The sequence below is a fragment of the Carcharhinus amblyrhynchos genome, chromosome 15 (assembly GCF_965287045.1).
Source record: "Carcharhinus amblyrhynchos chromosome 15, sCarAmb.v2.hapA, whole genome shotgun sequence".
NCBI classification, from domain to species: domain Eukaryota; kingdom Metazoa; phylum Chordata; class Chondrichthyes; order Carcharhiniformes; family Carcharhinidae; genus Carcharhinus; species Carcharhinus amblyrhynchos.
In genome coordinates, this window is record NC_137338.1 from 36,578,111 (window position 1) to 36,598,009 (window position 19,899).

The window sequence follows — 19,899 nt, forward strand, 5'->3', positions numbered from 1 at the left end:
AAATTTTAATACAAGTACTGCAGATGAAAATTAAAACAGATTTCAAATGGCTAAGTTCTTACTATTTCATTGCACTCTATTTTGATTTGTCCAACATTCACATCTAATCACTTTCTTTTTGATTTACTTATATTGTTATATTAACACACTCCATTTTATTACTATATAACTCAAATCCGATCATGCTGTTGTATGTTTTGTGCATGATTTTGAAAATTTATTAATCTATGTTTTATTTCACAATAGTGTGTTTTGACATAGGTTGGTACTAAATTGGAAAGCTCAGGCAAGACTGCAGAATGTTTGATATAGGAGATAGAAATACCACATTGGTGCAGTGGAGTTTTCTCCAGAGATCCATTTACTAAATACATTTTAAAGGCAGCAAATAAAACTTTAATCAGTATTTGGTTTGATCAAGGAATAACCAATACTAACACTGGAAAATTAAAGTATTTTGTGCTTATCTTCATAAACATACAAGCTTACCAAAGCAACAAGTTGAAGCTTACGAAGACTATTCTACTGAGCAATGAATTGTTGCAAGTTAACTCTGTCTCCATTTGTCCTAATATCTGAGAGACTTAGTGTCAAATTTTGTTTGGTATTGCTCCTTGGGATATTTTACCATGTTAAAAGGAGCTATATAAATAAATGCAAGATGAAAATTGAAATAAACACCATGGAAAAAAAATAGTTCACGTAATGACAATATGTTGTGAAATTGTATAGTTCAGAATTGCAGAAGGTACTCAACAATACAACATTTCTAATGGCAATAAAAAATAAAAGGTATCTTGCAGAGTTCTTTGGTCTTGTATCTAATTTACAATTTTCAATCCATGTCATACAATCCACAATATTGTTCATTCAAAATCTTAAAAAAAATCAAGCAATTAATGTTTTGCTGATGCAGTATTGTCAAGCATGATGACATATTGACAACCAATGGAGCAACTAATATTAAGGATAGGCACCAGCTCATAATGATAGAGGAATAGAATTATGTTCTCCCTCAGTTTTCCTTCGATTCATTTGTAGGATTTGGGTGTTGCTGGCTGGCCAGCATTTAGTGCCCATCCCTAGTTGCCCTTGTTGAGAAGACAGTTGAGAATCAGCTACGTTGTTGTGGCTCTGGTGTCACATGTAGGCCAGGCTGGGTAAGGACAGCAGATTTCCTTCCTTAAAGAACATTAGTGAACCACATGGGTTTTTCCAACAATGGTTTCAGTAGGTTCTTAATTCCAGATATTTTTATATTGAGTTCAAATTTCACCACCTACCATGGCTGGATTCAAACCCTGGTCCATTTCTGGATTAATAGTCTAGCAATCATCGCCTCCCTTGGTGATCTTGCTTTAAATTTAGTTTTCCTTCTTTCTTGTGTAATGCTAATTATGTTCATTATTTTCCACTTAAACGCTAAATACTTCATTTATCCAAGCATTTACATGTCCTGACATATGCTGCAATCCCATTTGCAAGAAAAACAGAACATCTTAAGAAAACCTTTGTCAGACTTTCATTTATTTGTATACTGCAAATATAAATTGGTTTAATAGAAGTCAATACATCTTACTTTCAAAATGCAATGGAACATGAATTAGAGTGTATGTATTTGCTTCAGTTGTTTACTCAAAAGTAGAACAGGGGAGCACAAAATGAGAAATCCATGAAAAAAAGAAAATAAGTTTCATAATTGAATTCAGCTCCCTCATTTGGATAAACAGACAAGCTCCTGTCAATCTCATTACAGAACCTGAAGGAACTGAACCTGAACAAGCAATGGTCAAAATTATGTTGAGCGAATTATTAGCCACAGTTGAAAGGCAGCAGCATGTTGTCAACCCAGAACATATTCCGAGAATATTCTGATTGTGTAAACTTTGAAGCTACATGGTAAAGTGTCTTGTGTAATCATATTCAATTGTTGGAATGACTGCTTGAACAAATTTCAAAAATATTAGAAGGTACCTGGAAACCAACAGGTTAAGGAAACATCACTAAAAGTCAATGTAATTATCATCGCAATGCTTTTTTTAAGATACAAATTAATACTTAAACATTACAAATCTAACTACTTGTGTGCCTCTTCAGGGTCCTCTGAAAGTCCTTAATGACTGAAGAGGTTAACATTGATAAACATTGTTATTACGTGTTCTCATTGTAGCTGCTTCAAGCTATCTTACAGTCAGAGGGGTAGAGGGAACTGAAAATAGAAATATGATTAAAAGGGGAACCATGCGTTGCCACATTAGCCTAAATATAACAAAGGAAAAATTCTGATAAGCTTACTTGGTGACTACGCCAACTTTTATTGTGAGATTTAATAAAATATTAATATGCAACCTAGAAAACACTTTGCAGAGCCATTACACTAATAGCATCACAGTTAGGTTTTGAGAATTGTGAAGATCAATCCCAAATCTCATTGAAATGATCTTACATCCACCTTTGTCTTCTTCCTTTCTGGTTTTTAGGCCATTAGATACATTTCTCAGTTTCTTCATGCATGATCTTGGATTCCCAAAGTACCAAGCTTGACTTGGCAAAGTATTTAATCAGACATGGCAAATCTGAACTGGGACTAATGTGAAATGCTTGTTTTACAGAAAGATTTCTTCATGATTTTACTGCCTTCCAACGGTAGTGTGATTATGTGTAGTACTGTTAGTGACTAGATCAGAAGCTCCAAGGTATATTATGAAGTTAGCCTAGACTCCAAGTTTATTAGATTTTGGCATCAGTGCGAGCAGAAGTTATTTAACTTCCAGATGTGATTCTACTGAGTCACTAAATAGTTTTTATTAAAACAAACTTCATTTAAGAATGCAGTTAGAATAGAACAAAAAGAATTAGCATAACTCTTACCAATTAAAATACTTAAACATGAAAATATAATTCTAACAGCTATCAATATCTATAGTCCCAATTTAAGCAATAGCCCCGTAGACAAATGCTACTTCAGAACTAATTAACACCACTAACAGATATGTTCACATGGATACTGGATTTCCAGCCTTTAAACCCTTCTGGGCACATACAGAAAGACACCTGTCTTCTGACTCCCAGCAGCTTCCAGTGTAAGATCTATCTTCAAGCAGCAGAGCTTCAGAGAAAAAGAGACCTATTTTCTGGCAGATTCCAGTCTCCAAATCCAGAAAGGGAAAGAGACAGAGAGCTCTTTTCTTCTCTCTGCAGATCCCACACAGCAATTGAGCTGTGTTTCTCTGTAAACCTAGCCCCATCCTATTTCATGATTTTTCCTGTCAAAACCGAATCAAGCTCCACTCTGAAAAATCCCAGGGGAAAACATGAAAATAACTACACTGGATTAATCCAGGTTAAAACAAACATTTTATCAATTAAGATCAATTATACTGCTGCAGTACCAACATGGGCTGCTAGGTATAGACAAAGCAGCACTGATAATCCCTACATAAGAAACATGGCACAAATACATTTCTTCAAGGCACACTATTGTCACAAGTGCAGCTTTCAATTTTCAATTCTATTAAGTTATTGCCCTTGTGGCAATATTCATACAGATGACACTTTTCGATAACTGGATATCTAATAAGTGTGAAACTCATTGCTATGTTTTTTAAAAGTATCTTAAGTCAAGCCATTGAGATATCTACACATTAGCATTTCTTCTTGTCCTACGTTTTCACCCTACACTGGCAGGTCTCCCTCAAATCCAGAGAGCTTTTGCACATTGGCAGATCTGAGGTTTTAGGAAAATCAATTGTATGACTATATTGCTGGAGTTAATCTACCAAAATACTACAACCTGGTATATGAAACACTGTTACGTTCTCCACTGCATGCCCAGTTGAGAATACCCTACGTATGGAACACTTGCTTGCAAGGTTATTTCAAGCTAAATGGGGAAAATGTCCAGCTCACAGTCACACGTTTACATAATAGGTTTCGTTAGTGGGCTCAGCTGACGGATCAACCATCGTCAATGCCCAAGTTTTAAAGACCTACCTGATTCTGATATTGGTTTACAGTATCTGCCAAAGATAGCTGTTTTAGTTTAGAACTTCCATAGTCAGTTGTACCATCTGGAATCCTAAATACACACTGCCCATCTCTCAGTTTCCAGCACTCAAGCGTATATTTCTAGGTTGGTCATTAGATAACTGACAATAAATCTTCACTAGAAAATAGGTGTGAGGAATTCCACACGAGTGGTGTTATGAGGAGACTGGAACAAAGAGCAGGTTAGCACAGGAATAGGCCCTTCGGCCCACCAAGCCTGCGCTGATCACGTTGTTCTATCTAGACCAACCACCTGTATCCCTCTGTTCCCCACCTCTATGTGTCGATCCAGATAAGTTAAAACGTCACTAATGTGTTTGCCTCAACTACCTCACTTGGCATTCCAGGCCCCCCCCACCCTCTAAAAAAGTCTTCCTCTGCATACCTCTACTGAACCTTTCCCCCCTTGTAACTGTCATTTTTGCCCTGGGAAAAAGCTTCCAACTGTTCACTTTACCTATGCCTCTCAATTTTATAAACTTCCTTCAGATCAGCCCCCATCCTTCATCTTTCCAGGAAGAACAATCCCAGTTTATTCAATCTTTCCTCCTATCTAATACCCTCCATACCAGGCGACATCTCAGTAAACCTTTTCTATATTCCCTTCAAAGCCTTTTGGTCGTGTGGTGACAGAATTGGCCACAGTACTTCAAACGTGGCCAGCCAACATTTTATACAGCAAACATAATTTGCCAACTTTTATACTCGATGCCCTGGCCAATGAAGGCAAGCATGCCATGTGCTGTTGGTTAGACCACATTTGGAGTACTGCGTCCAGTTCTGGTCGCTGCACTACCGGGAGGACGTGGAGACCTGAGAGAGTGCAGAGGAGGATTACCAGGATGCTGACTGGTATGGAGGGTCTTAGCTATGAGAGATTGGGCAAATTGGGGTTGTTCTCCCTGGAAAGACAGAGAATGAGGGGAGACCTAATAGAGGTGTATAAGATTATGAAGGGTATAGGTAGAGTGAACAGTGGGAAGCTTTTTCCCAGGTTGGATACGAAAATCACGAGGGGTCACGGGCTTAGGGTGAGAGGTGCAAGGTATAATTCAGATGTTAGAGGGAGGTTTTTCACACAGAGGGTTGTGGGGGCCTGGAATGACTGCCAAGTAGGGTGATGGTGGCAGGCACGCTAGAGTTGTTTAAGGCTTACCTTGATAAGCACATGAACAGACTAGAGATGGAGGGATACAAAAGAATGTTCTAGTTAAGGATCAAGAGCCTCAGGACGTTCCTGGGAATCAACAGATTCCTAATGGGCCATCCAACATATTTTATGGCTCACCTGCCTCTTACGTTGGAGCTACTGGGGATCTTCCATGAATGTCTGTATAGGCTGTGTGTGTTTATTGATAACTTTTTTTTTACATCCACAGGTGACTCGGTCCATCTTGTTGGCCAACAAGGGGCATAAACGCGGTGGGTCGTGCAAGGGTTGCTCTTGGATGTTGCTTCGCGAGTTGCCCAGTGCTTCACGTCGTTAGTGTACGCTTAAACTGGACCAATTGACGGGCAACATGACAGCTCAGTGACTATCACTGTTTGCTGTGCAGATACAGGGAGCCAGGTCAGATCTCCGACTTGGGTCGGTGTCTGTGGGAGTTTGCACATTCTCCCCGTGCTTGCGTGGGTTTTCTCCGGGTGCTCCAGTTTCCTCCCACACCCCAAAAACGTGCTTTTAGGCTGACTGGTGTTAATAAATTGTCCCTAAATTGGACCTCCCTTAATCTGGCGCACATGTAATTCTCTAAATTTGCACCCCTTTATTGAGGAGTCCAAGAGGTGTAGACAAAAGTCATAGGTAGGAGGAGGATTGGAATGAGGCACTCACTGAGTGTTAAAATGTGCGGTGCGGGCTTGTAGGGCCGAAGGGCCCGTTTCCTGTACCGTGTTGTTGTTCTTTGTTCAGCTTTTCCACCTATGCTGCCACTTTCAAAGATCTGTAATCCCAGATCTGTGTCTATACTCCTGATGGTTCTATCATCACCTGAATTGAATCTACCAAAATGCATCACCTCGCATTTGTCTGGATTAAATTCCATCTGATATTTCTCCATCAAACTTTCCAACCTATCTGTATCCTGCTGTATTTTCTGACATTCTTCATCACTATCTGCAACTCTAGGAGCCTTAGTATCATATCAAACTTGCTAATCAGACCAGCCACTTTTTCTTCCAAGTCATTTATATATATTATAAACACAGAAGTGCCAACACTCATCCCTGCAGAACACCACTAGTTACAGACCTCCACTCAGAACACCCTTCCACCGCTACCCTCTGTCATCCATAGACCACTACAGCACAAACAGGCCCTTTGGCCCACAAGTTGCACCGATCATATCCATACCTACCAGGCCATAGAACTATCTATAACTCCAAATCCCATTAAATCCCACATACTCATCCAGAAGTCTTTTAAAAGACTTCAGCGAGTTCGCCTCTACCACCACTGACGGCAGCTGATTCCACTCACTCACCACCCTCTGAGTAAAAAACATACCCAACGTTTTCTCTGTACCTGCTCCCCTGCACCTTAAACCGGTGTCCTCTCATAGCGACCATTTCAGCCCTGGGAAATAGCCTCCGAGAATCCGCCCTATCTATACCTCTCAACATTTTATAAGCCTCTATCAGGTCGCCTCTCAACCTTCGTCTCTCCAGGGAGATGAGACCTAGTTCCCTCAATTTATCTTCGTAAGGCATGCCTCCCAATCCAGGCACATCCTTGTAAATCTCCTCTGCACCCTCTCAATAGCTTCCACATCCTTCCAGCAGTGAGGCGACCAGAACTGCGCACAGTACTCCAAGTGGGGTCTGACAAGGATCTTATAAAGTTGTAGCAAAATTGGCCAAGCCAATTCTGAATCCATTTAGCTAATTCACCCTTGATCCTGTGTAATTTAACATTTTTCACAAGCCAGCTATGAGACAACATCTACAGCCCTTCCCTTGTCAATCACTTTTGCTATCTCCTCAAAAGCTAAAAAGACAGACATGATCTCTCTCATACAAAACCATGCTGTCTTTTGCTAATCAAATCATTCAGTTCCAAATGCACGTAGATCCTATCCCCAAGAATCTTCAATAATTTTTCTATCAGCAATGTCAAAAAGTGGCCTATAATTATCCGGATTATCCTTGCTACCTTTCTTAAATAAGAAAACAACATTGGATATCCTCCAATCATCTGTGACTTCACCTATGGCCAAAGAAGAAAGTAAGATAGATTTTTATTAGAGGCCCAGCAATTTCCTCTCGTCTCCCTCAGTAATCTGGGATAGGTGCCATTTGTCTACCTCAATACTTTTTAATAAACCTAACACTTCTACCTCTTAATGGTGTTTTGCTCTTGAGGGTTTACATACTCTTGTGAAACACCATCAATGTATCCCTCTCTTTTGTGAATACCAATGTAAAATACTCATTAAGAATCTCATCCACTTCCTTTGGTTCTATGCATAATTTCCCTCCTTTGTCCTTGAGTGGACCAAGTCTTTCTCTAGCTACCCTCTGTTCCTAATACATGTATAAAATGCCTGGGGATTCTTTTTAATACTACCTACTATGGACATTTCGTGACCCTTTTTGCCTTCCTAACTCCCTGTTTGAGTTCTTTTCTACTTTCCCTGTATTCTTCAAGTACTTCATCTACCTTTAGTTGCCTAGACCTTATGTACGCATCCTTTCTTTTTGACCACATTTGCAATTTCTCTGGTCATCCATGGTTCCTGAATCCTGCCTTTTTTGTACTTCCTTTTCACAGGAATTGAGACTATATAGCCAATGTCATGTTGACCATAGTATGGACTGATTGTAGTTCCTTATGGTATAGCTGCCCCATCAGTTAGGAAAACAGAGACTCAGAAGTATCTGTTTCTTTCTGGTGCTACTGGACTTTTCTGCACCCATTATTCTCATTATTCATTCCCTCACCTCCTCACAACTGTGCCATTTTTGACAACCTTGTAACACAATTTTACCCCAACATGCACATCCTCCAAATATCTTCATGAGGTTGACACTAAGGAGTTCCTTCCTATAGGAAAAGCTGACACACGGTATTAAGGAGTGCCCAGCCACAAAGGAACATACCAGGAGACATACACATAGCCTCTTGCAGAGAGGACAGTCATTAGGGCATAATATTTGGCAGGGTAGAAGGTGCTGGGCAGTGGTGGAGAAACAGGCATCAGGAGCACGGCTTCTGGATAGTCTCCTTGCAAAAGATATAGCATAATGCAACTTTACACAAGCAAAGGTCAGCTCAAGAATTGGCACCCTGCATTGTAAGGGCAGGGTGCAGAAGTTTCAGAGAAGAGAAATGGACAAGCAAGAGCAACTTAATAATAATGATTCAGAAAGCATGTATCTGGACAGCAACTTCACATCCAGGTCCTGCTGCTGATGGAGATTCCACCTTCCACAGAGGAGAATTAGCTATCTAAGTGTACTGGACAAGCTGGCTGCGAACTTCAAGTTTATTTATTAGTCACAAGTAGACTTACATTCACACTGCAATGAAGTTATTGTGAAAATCTCCTGGTTGCCATAGTCCGGAAGGAGAATTTAGCACGACTAATTTACCTAACCAGCATGTTTTTCGGACTGAGGGGAAACTGGTGCGCCCGGAAGAAACCCATGCAGACACAGGGAGAACATGCAAAGTCACACAGATAGTGACCCAAGCCAAAAATCAAACCTGGGTCCCTGGCATCGAGAGGCAGCAGTGCTAACCACCATGTTGCCCCATTCACCCAGGGGGCAGAGAGTCCAACTCCAAATTGTGTGGAGCCTTGACAACCAGACTACGTAGTCAACCATGGGTCAGGTAATCATTTCTATAACATTCAAGGCTGCAGTTCACTTTGTACATACAAATCAAGAGGAGCAGACCATTCAGCTTTTTGAGCTTGCTCTGCCATTTGATAAGATCGTGGCAGATCTGATTGTAGCCACAACTCTACTCTCCTGTCTACCCTGTATAAACCTGGTCAATCAAAAAGCTATTCAACTCAGCCTTAAAAATATTTGATGACCATGCCTCCACAATAGGGCAGGATGCCAGTCAAGGGAATTTAGAAATTAGACCATTATATTTTCTGCTAAGTTTACTTCCTTTCAGTAAATAATAAATATTTAGATGACCTGCTGCTGTGGGATCAAACTCTGTATATTCACCGTGTTACAGATGATTACTGACTGGCTAAGATTACTCTATAATCCCTTTCTCCACTTCTTCTACAGATGTATTGAGACATTAAGATGGAACACGAAACAACATCAGCAAGACTGAAATCAATTGTTTTAGCAGCTTTTTGTCAAGGATAGATGGGGAAGTTGATATGAGTGAGAAAAACAATGGCTAGAAATTGCGTTAAAGACACTAGATAAATATAATTTGCTACTAAACAAAAACTATAAAAACCTAACCTTTCATTAATATTTTGGGCATTTGTTAACTTCAAAGGATACATGTGTACACCAAGTTCACCTCCACCTTCTGCAACTGTTTCAATGATTTTTTTCATTACTTCTGCATGTCTGCAATATAAGTTAAATACTTTTTAATTACTGTTTACAAATACACAAAGAGCACTGAAAAAGACAGCAAATATAAAAGTGATCTCTCAAGAATGATCAGGTTACAGTATTGCATTGTCATTTAAACAGGAAAGAAAATCAAGATTTAGAAGCATTTACAGAACCTGGACAAGAATGCGTACATTTCTGTTATTTGTATATTGATGATTTGGATATAAGCTGAGAGGGCTGCCAAATGTGCAGACAATACCCAAATTCAATATGCAGTTAATTCTTTTGAATTCTTTGTAAGCTGCAAAACAGATATTGGTAAGGTACGCAATGAACTAAAACATGGAAGTCATAAAAATAATTGAGGTGATCTGTTGTATTAAGAAAGATCATCAATTCAGAGTATTTATACTCCAAATGTATGTAGGCCCAATGCTCAGTCTTTGTTCCGGCCACTTGTTGCTGCAGAGTATCCAGAATTGGTTAAAGAAGAAAAAGAAATGTGCTATCTTTCCAAATAAAGTATATTTGTGAAATACCACTTTCTTCTATGATAACATGCAGGCAAAAGTACAGATCCCGCCTGCAAATGGAGAATGATATACGAGTGTCACTGTCAAACATCATATTAATAAGGCCTTAGTTACAGTGTAGAGTTCCATAAAATGACAAGTTCACTGAGGGATGAGAGAGTTTGTAGCATGGATCCACCACTTTGGTATAAGAAAATATAACTAAGGCTAGTACAATGTACAATGGTATAACTAAGTCTGGTACAACGTAGTCTTAATTGTTAGAAAGCAGATAAGGGGGGGACATTATGATAGCAATGTTTAAAATCATTAAAGGAAGGACAGCACTGATAGAAGTAGACCGCTTTCAGTAGTTGATGCACCTAGACTGAGAAACATAGAAATTAGGAGCAGGGTGAGGCCATTCTGCCCTTCAAGCCTGCTCTGCCATTCATTATGATCATGGCTGATCATCCAACTTAATAGCCTGATTCTGTCTTCCCCCAATATCCTCTGATCCCCTTTGCCCCAAGTGCTATATCTAACTGCTTCTTGAAATATGCAACGTTTTGGCTTCAACTATTTTCTGTGGTACCAAATTCCACAGGCTGACCACTCTTTGGGTGAGAAAACGTCTTCTCATTTTTGTCCTAAACAGTTTATCCTGTATCCTCAGACTGTGACCCCTGATCTGAACACTCCCACCATCAGGAACATCCTTCTTCCATCTACACTGTCTAGTCCTGTTAGAATTTCATAGGTTTCTATAAGACCCTCCATTATTCTTCCGAACTCCAGTGAATACAATCCTAACCGATTTAAAGATATTGAGAACCATAAATATCAGAAAACATAGCCTCAACTTTATCCTTGTTGAATTTTTAGGGCAGCCAAATGTTTTACTTATCAATTGCTAAATCAATATTAGATTTAGATAAACGAATATTCAAATTTCTATAACTACATACAGAAATTACCTATTATTCCAATACAAATATTTGTTTCAATAATCCAGGTTAAATATATTATTGAAATCAGATGTTTTAAATGTTACCAGGGAACATTGTACTGTTTAATTTTAGCGAACATTTAGAAATAGGCTTGCCTACTGACACTTTTTTTTAAAATACCTGCATGGATGAACAGAACACATTGAAGGTGGAGGCAAATGGGGGTGATTTTCAATTGTCACTGTTTTCTTGACATGGTCCTGGCTAATGTCTTCATACATCTCTTCAACAGTCAGTGGGTGTCGTTGCTAAAGACATCAGAATAAAAAAAATACTATATCTAAGGTTTAATATAGTTTTGCATACCTCAATCTTCATATACAGAAAATTTGCATTGCATTAAAAAAGAATTTGGTGCACACCACACTTCAGTCATACCCATATAAAATAATCAATAATATTCAAGGAAATAAAGCCCACAAAAAAATTTGTGAAATATTGTGCTTCTTGCATAACAATGCTTTAAAAAGAACAATTTACCTCATCATAACCAAACAACCAAAGTCTTGGTGTCTGATAATACTTGTCATAAGTAATGTATAGATCATAAGTTCTCGTTTGAAGAATACCATCTTCTCCAGCAGCATCTGCCTTGGGCTTGTTCGCTTCTATCTTACTGGTATCAAGGGTTGCCTAGTGCAAAACAATGTAAACAACATCAGGTTTCAGTAATTCTAATTCAAAATGTATCACTTTTGTGATAGCATTTAAATGAAATCTCCCTCCATTTGAATATTATCCAAGCCTATAGAGCCATGTGTCAGCCCCTACTGAAGAAAGCAAGGGATAAACTAAGTCAATCCCTTCTCTAGCTTTCTTTTTGGAACAGAAAAAATATCTGAATACTAGAAGGAATTTTCTGGGTATCATAGAGCAGAAGTCAGGTTATCTGTTTGCGTGCTAGTCTAGCAGTTATTAGTAACCTGATCCTGTTTGTTTATTTCTGGATTCTGGTTCATTTATGAAGTGTGGGCAACTTCCTGCCTTCTAATTGGTCTGTTGTTGGAAACTTACTTGAGGTAACTATAAAGGAATTTTTTGCAAGGATAATGCTTGAATTGTGCAGTCTTTAAAAATCTTTGATACATGTCACTTAAACATGCACATATGGGGATAAAAGTATTCAAAATTATAGTATGTAACAGTGTAGGAAGCAGCCATTCAGCCCACTGGGCTTGCACCAATTCTCCAAACTAGTAATTCACATGATGCTATTCTTCTGCCTTTTCCCTGTAACCCTGCACATTTTGTTCTTTTTCAAATAACAGTCAAATTCCCTTTTGAATATCACAACTGAACCTGCTTCCACCACGCTTTCAGGCAATGCATTTTGCACCCTGGCCATCACTGTAAAAATTCTCTTTCTCATGTTGCTTTTGCTTCTTGCGCTAATTACTTTAAATCTGAGGCCTCGTTCTCAATTCTTACATGAATGGGAACAGTTTCTGTAACTATTCTGTCCAGGCTCCTCATGACTTTGAATACCTCTATTAGCCTCTTCAAGGAAAACAGTTCTAACTTCTCCAATCTATCTTCATAACTGAAGTTTGTCATCCTTGGAACAATTCTCGTAAATCTTTTCTGCATTCTCTCCAATGTCTTCACTTCTATCCTAAAGCATGACACCCAGAACTGGATACAATATTCCAGCTGAGGCAGGACCAGTGTCTTACACAAGTTCAACATAACCTCCTTGTTTTTATAATCTATGCCTCTATTAATAAAGCCTATGATACTATACGCTTTACTTACCACTTCAAACCAGCCACCTTCAATGGTTTATGCATATGTACACCAAGTCCCTCTGCTCCTGCGCCACTTTAGAATTGTACCTTTTATTTTACATTACCTTACACTGAGAGATAATGTTCTTCCTACCAAAATTAGTCATCTCACATTTCTCTGCACTGAACTCCATCTTCAACCTGTCTGCCCATTCTACCAACTGTGTCTCTTTGGTGTTTTACACTAGCCTCCTCACAGCTCACAATGCCTCCAAGTTTTGTACCATTCTTAAGTTGTACCCTGCACACCAAGGTCTAGATCATTAGTGCATTATCAGCAAGAGCAAGGGTTCCAGACAACTCCACTGCAGACCTTCTTCCAGCCTGAAAAACATCCATTAGCCATTACTTTCTGTTTTCTATCACTCAGCCAATTTCATATCAATCTTGCTAATGTCCCTTTTATTCCATGAGCTATAACTGTGCCCACAAGTTGCGCTATGTGACACTGTATCAAATGCCTTTTGGAAGTCCATGTACACATCAACAGCATTGTCTTCATCAACCCTCTGTTGCTTCTTAAAAAAAAATACTTCAGCAAATTAATTAAACATGATTTTCCCTGAAGAAATCCATACGGGCTTTCTTTAATTAAACTGAAATTGTCTATGTGACTTTTTTGCAGAATTGTTATTCTCTGGAATAGGTTTCATGTGTTGCAAATGTGATTTACAGAAAGCTTTCAAATGAGCTGGATAAGCTTCCATAAGTGGATGACATCCCGAGTCGCAATAACATAGGCAGGTAAACTGGGACTGGTGATTTCAACAGCTGTATTCTTTGCCTTTGGGGATCAGAAAGGAATTTCCTGCTTTCTTCCAGAATTAGCCTGATATTTTTCCTCTGCCAGTGCCTCTCAAGACACATTGTCCAAAGTGGCCTCATGACAAGCTGAGTTTATTTATTGCACTATACTTGAACAAGGTGACAAGGACAGTTAAAATTTTTATATTTTTTTTCCTCATATTGCAGCAGTTTCTAACTTACATCATCTGCATCTTCTAACAAGCCACTCTCTTCATAGGCTGCAAGAAAACAAAACATTCGCCAAGATGTTCAAACAAGAACACAAACTATATATCAATTTGACCATATAACCATATTAATAGATTGCCAGGTTATTATTTGTACACGCGTAGAAATAATAACAGATCACTGATCAGAATGCATTATTTTATCTTCTACCTATTACAACTCTGAATACAATTCAATCAACATTGGGGCAACCAGTTGCCAAAACTAAAATAGCAACACAAGGACCACAAACAGAACTCAGCAGTTCAATGATAAGTAGTCAGGCCAAATACAGTTCTAATACATGGCAATAGTTTACAATGAAATTGGCTAATTGTGGATACCTTGCGACGATTCTTTTTTATTTCTCTTTACATCAACTTGCCAATCGGACTTTAACTTTCAGTTATATAGAACTTTAAACATCAGAAAATGTCCCAAGGCATTTGGACACGTGTAACCAGATCAAGCCAAAAAAGGATTCATTAGGATAGGTAACGAAATGCTTGGCCAAAGAAATGTGGGGAGGCTTGGGAAGCCAGCGATCAGTCGGTCAGAGGGGTCAGAAGGCCAGTGATAGGGGGTAGCAGGGCTGGCCAGTGATCAGGAGGCTGGCCACTGCGCATGTGTGCAATGGCCTGCTCAGCATTATGCTGCCGGCCTCTCAGGCAGGAATAGGCCCCGTCTCGAGTTCCACAATGAATCATGCTAGGGTACTCTGTGATGCACAGAACGTTGGTGATTCATTTTAGAAATCAAGCTACATAAAATTATATTGGATATATGACACAGAACCAGGCTATTTGGTCCAACTAGTCCTTGTTGACACTTAAGCTCCACTCATGCCTTCTTCACCTTTTCTCATCGAGATCTAACATCATAACCACTTACTCCCTTCTCTCTCGTATGCAACCGTACTATAAACTTCAATCACTATGATAGTGGTGGTGAGTCCAGAACAAGGGTTACAGCCTCAGAATTAGGACTGAAATGGAAAGGAGTTCCTTCATTTAAAATGTTGTGAATCTTTGGACCTCTGCCCACAGAGCCATGGATGCTCAGTAGGTGAGCATATTCAAGTTAGAGATTGACTGATTGATACTAAGGGAATCAACAAGAGTCAAGAACACAATAATTGAGAATTACAAACAGACAGCTACTATGAGTGTAGCTGTGCTCTCACCTTCCATATCAGCTGCTTCTCCTTCATCATCATCTTCCTCATTATCATCCAAACACGTTGTGGTGCTGCCTATACACTTTGAGTTGTCTTTGCTTTCTAAAGTAATCTCTGTGACAGATTCTGTCAATCCAGCAACACCTGCCAACAAGAGGAAGATTCAGTAAAGAAACTGAAGGTGTCATGTAATGGCAAAGATGGCAATTCATGTGAGCAAAAACAAAAAAAAAAATTTTTCGAAACGTTCAACAGTTAGGCTTATACATTATTAAAATGGACAGCCGAGAGCAATTACAATAATCTCATCTGGGATTCAGAAAGGAGATTGTGATGCCATTTGATTCTTTCAGTTAGATCTTTTAATTATCCTTACTCAACCATTTCAGCATATATCTGTTCATCTTTAAAGCACAGCAAATCCTCATACTTAAGTAATTAATTGAAATCCTGGTACATATTTGCAGTACTGTAAACACTACCAGCAAAGGAAACCCAAGCACATTTGCAAATAAATGCATAAATATCTTAATACTTCAAGACAAGTTTATTGCTCACAGTTTAAAGGCTTGGACAGTAACTGTAGAGTAATTTCTCAAAAAGCTAAGTGCACCAACCTTTTAGCATTTTCTGCAAAACTAAATAATATTTTGCACAATTTATAAATTATAAATTAATGGAATATAAATAAATAAAACCCAGCACAGGTTAAAAAAAGGCTAGATTTTACTTTGGCTGCTTTCAGTCTATAGTTCAGCTTTCAAAACAGTTCATCAAATTATAAGTACAACAGTTCTTGATAGTTTTAAAATTGTGCAGCTAACATGCTCAAAATGTAAACTATCCTTTTTGAGTTACAATCATGATACCTGAATTGTGGTAAGTATCCACCCATCCACCATCACCATCATCCTCTTCAATGACTGCTTCAAATTCATCAGAATACTCCATCTGTTTGCAACGCTTATAGCAAGGAACTGCATGAGGAGAGGGGCAAAAGAGTCTCGGTGAAACAGTACAAGTGGCATTATTAGTTTCTCCCACTTCTCAAAAGTAGACAAAAGTATCACCATGTTCATTATGTAGGTGTTTAACAAATATTAAAGGAGTAAGAATATTTGATCAGTGAAAAAGTAAACAGTGAAATAATCTGATGCTTAGCATTATTTTAAATAGCAAGGAGACATCAGGTCGTAATAATGTATTGCGACTATCTTAAGAAGTATTGATTTATTATGAACAAGCACATACCATTCCTTGTCACCAGAAACTGCTTTTCCTTGGGCAAGTATGGTTTGACTTTGGCATCCTCCCCTGTACCCCTGAAGCAAAGAGTAGCATACAGATTACAATGATAATAGTTCATATTTATCATCTTATATTTGTCAATTAAAATGCCAGCTTGCAATAGCATTGTCTTAGGGTCTTATTATTTTAAAAATCAAAATTATAAATACATTTTCCTGCTCTACGTCTAACAAAAAATTGCTTTCTGGTTGACAGAAATGGGGTCCAGAGAATCATGGTCGAGGCCTGGTCCGGCCTCAAATTACTTGAGTGTGGCTAATAGCTTCACTGCTGATTGCCTCCCACAAGAATTAAATAAATTGCAGAGTTAGTCCTGGGATTGCCATTGTAACCCGAGTGACAAGTCATTGCCAATTCCTTAGATTCATCCACTAGATGTTTTAAATCAGGGAACCTCCTCATCCTAAATATTCACGCTAAATATAGCAGAGTCAAAACTTAAAGATGAGATATTGGCTCAAAGGGTTTGTGACCCAATGTATGTACAGGAAATTCAATAATTAAGACAAATATAGTGCTTTGTACAGTATACAGCATCAGCCAAGAGCTGGGAAAGCCTACATTTTAGAGAAATTAAAGGTAAGCAAGGTCTTGAAGCAAGTGGAAAGGTACAGAACCAGTGACATAGGGAAGGAAAGGGGAAAGAGGTCACACTCACTTAGCCCACTTTACTAACTCTATGTTTTCCTCAAAGCTTATTATTGCACCTAGATTTTGTTTCAGCGGACTTGGATATATGCCACTTGGTCCCTTCATGTAAGTTATTAACGTAGATTGTATAGAGACAACAAATGACAGGCTGACAAAAGAGAATACAGAAAGGTTGGGATTGAAATCAAAGAAAAACTACAAAGTTAAAATTGATGAACAATATAAAAAGTTAGACTCCTCTATCACAAACAAAAGAAATTAGGGCAGGTAGAAGCAATAAGGGATACACATGATAATTTCAGGTAATCATTTAATATTGCTGCCATTTTGCTATAAGTACACTGCCTCGCTATTTACCAAGGAGATTAACTTGGGATCTTTGACATTAGAAGAAATTTTAAAAGAAGGACATTTAAAATATTAAGAATTGAGGAAAATCAAGATTAAAACAATAAATTAGGATAAAATAAAGAAATGGGAGAAAAGTGGAACTGGTGAGTACAGCTGTGCGAAGGGGTGTTTATGATGAACAGTAGGGAGGTCTTGCTGCAGCTGTATAGGGCATTGGTGAGGCCGCAACTGGAGTACTGTGTGCATTTTTGGGCGCCGCACCTGCGCAAAGATATTTTGGCCTTGGAGGGAGTGCAGAGGAGGTTTACTAGGCTGATACCGGAGTTGAGGGGGTTGAGCTATGAGGAGAGGCTGAATAAACTGGGCTTGTACTCATTAGAGTTTAGAAGAATGAGAGGAGATCTCATTGAGACGTATAAGATGATGAATGGGATGGATAGGATAGAGGTGGAAAGACTCTTCCCGCTCAAAAAAGACAATAGGACTAGGGGGCACAGCCTCAAGATAAAAGGGGGGCGGTTTAGAACGGAGTTGAGGAGGAACTTCTTCACTCAAAGGGTGGTGAATCTCTGGAATTCTCTGCCCGTTGAAGTGGTGGAGGCTGCCTCGCTAAATATTTTTAAGACGCGGGTTGATGGGTTTTTGATAGGAGAGGGGATTAAGGGTTATGGGGAGAGGGCGGGAAAGTGGAACTGAGCAGCGACAGATCAGCCATGATCTTATTGAATGGCGGGGCAGGCTCGAAGGGCTGGATGGCCTACTCCTGCTCCTATTTCTTATGTTCTTATGTTCTTATGATGCCCTGTTTTCCGCCCACACTCCATAGATAGAATCACAGAATCCCTACTGTGCAGAAGGAAGCCATTCAGAACATTGAGCCTGCAAAGAAAAAAAAATCCCAACTATCAGGCCTATTGCCATAACTCCCTCTGACAAAGGGGCAATTTAACCTAACCCGTACATCTTTTTGGATGCGTGGGTTAGGTTTGATTGGCCATGCAAAATTGCCACTTAGCGTCCGGGGAATTAGCAGGGTAAAAACGTGGGATTAAGGGGATAGGACCTGGGCGGGATTGTCGTTGGTGCAGGTTCGATAGGCCAAATGGCCTCCTCCTACATTGTAGGGATTCAAAATGTTTAGTCAAAGTTGGGAAGAACATCTGCAACACCTAAAAGTTTAAAAGAGACTAATCTAGTCATGAATTCAGCAAAAAGTGAATTTGATAAAGCTCAAATTTCATTTTTAAGACATATTGTGGAACATGGTCAAATGGCTTCCCGAGATGTGAAAATTCAGACCGTTTTAGGATTTTCCAGAGCCTACAACAAGAAAAGAGATTTTAAGATTTCTGAGAATGACTGGATTTTATAAAAACAAATTACCGCAGATGCTGGAATCTGAAACCAAAGGAGGAAACGTTGGAAAATCTCAGCAGGCCTGACAGCAAGTGTAAGGAGAGAAAAGAGCTGACGTTTCAAGTCCAGGTGACCTTTGGATCTTTGACAAAGGGTCATTGGGACTCGAAACATAGCTCTTTTCTCTCCTTACAAATGCTGCCATACCTGCTGAGATTTTCCAGCATTTTCTCTTTTGAAATGGATTTTGTAAGTTTGTGCCAAACTTTAACAGCTTAGTAGCACTAACAGAACAACTGAAGAATAAGAAATTTAACTGGACGGACTGCCAAACTGCATTCCAATATTTAAAAACTGTGTTGACGACAGTGCCAGTGTCATAATTTGGTAAAGCTAACAAAGACTTTAACTAGCCGTGGATGCTAGCGACACTGGCATGGGAGCTGTGCTGTTACAGGAAAATGAATTTTGAATTGAGGAGCCTGTGGGGCATTTCTCAAGGAATCTCCATCAACAGAAGTATTCTACCATGGAAAAAGTGACAAAAGTTTGGTATTGGCATTAGAACATTTGTGGGAATTATGTTTTGAGGAATTCAGCAGAAACAGTTATATAGACCATAATCCCCTCAACTTTCTGGAGAGTCTTGAATTTGGAAGACCAGGTATTCAGATGGAGTTTTTAATTGCAACTGTTTAATTTGAAAATCATTCATGTGGCTGAGAGAGAACATAATTGCTGGTGCAGTATCATGAGTGTGGGAACCTTATTTGTAAATACTTTGGGGATATTTTATGTTAATGCATGCCTTTAAATCTTTGTAATGTTAGATAAGGTAAACTGTTAAACAGTTGAGAAATGAAATTGCCTTTCAAACTATGACGCTTCATTTCAATAAAGGAGGAAGGTGTTAGAATTGAGGAAAATCAAGATTGAAAAATGAAATTAGGGTAAAGCAAAATAATGGTAGAAAAGAGGAACTGATAAGTATAGCTGTCTGAAGGGATGGTTTTAAGATATGAATTAGTGCAGCAGTAAGAAAACAAGTATCAACCTAGGTGACTAGGGGAAAACGATGTATAAAAGACGTAACTTCAAATTGGAAATATAAGGGGATAGTTTGCACCTATAAAAGTAAAAACTTATTAGGA

The 19,899-nt window shown here is 38.9% G+C and overlaps 1 protein-coding gene across 3 annotated transcripts in view; it reads right to left on the bottom strand.

Moving 5' to 3' along the window:
* atg3 (autophagy related 3) overlaps window positions 1-19,899 on the bottom strand; it is a 35,814-nt gene continuing 15,915 nt past the window's right edge. The window contains exons 4-11 of one of the 3 annotated variants that reach the window (XM_080203823.1): window positions 16,334-16,404; window positions 15,952-16,059; window positions 15,089-15,226; window positions 13,879-13,916; window positions 11,588-11,740; window positions 11,228-11,355; window positions 9,484-9,594; window positions 1-877 (exon numbers count right to left, since the gene is read on the bottom strand). In XM_080203823.1, the coding sequence (XP_080059949.1) occupies window positions 871-877; window positions 9,484-9,594; window positions 11,228-11,355; window positions 11,588-11,740; window positions 13,879-13,916; window positions 15,089-15,226; window positions 15,952-16,059; window positions 16,334-16,404 (754 nt within the window). In that variant the 3' untranslated portion in view covers window positions 1-870. Of the gene's footprint in view, window positions 878-1,510; window positions 1,975-9,483; window positions 9,595-11,227; window positions 11,356-11,587; window positions 11,741-13,878; window positions 13,917-15,088; window positions 15,227-15,951; window positions 16,060-16,333; window positions 16,405-19,899 lie in introns of those variants that run through there. The other 2 variants (XM_080203822.1, XM_080203824.1) reach the window with 2 other exon arrangements.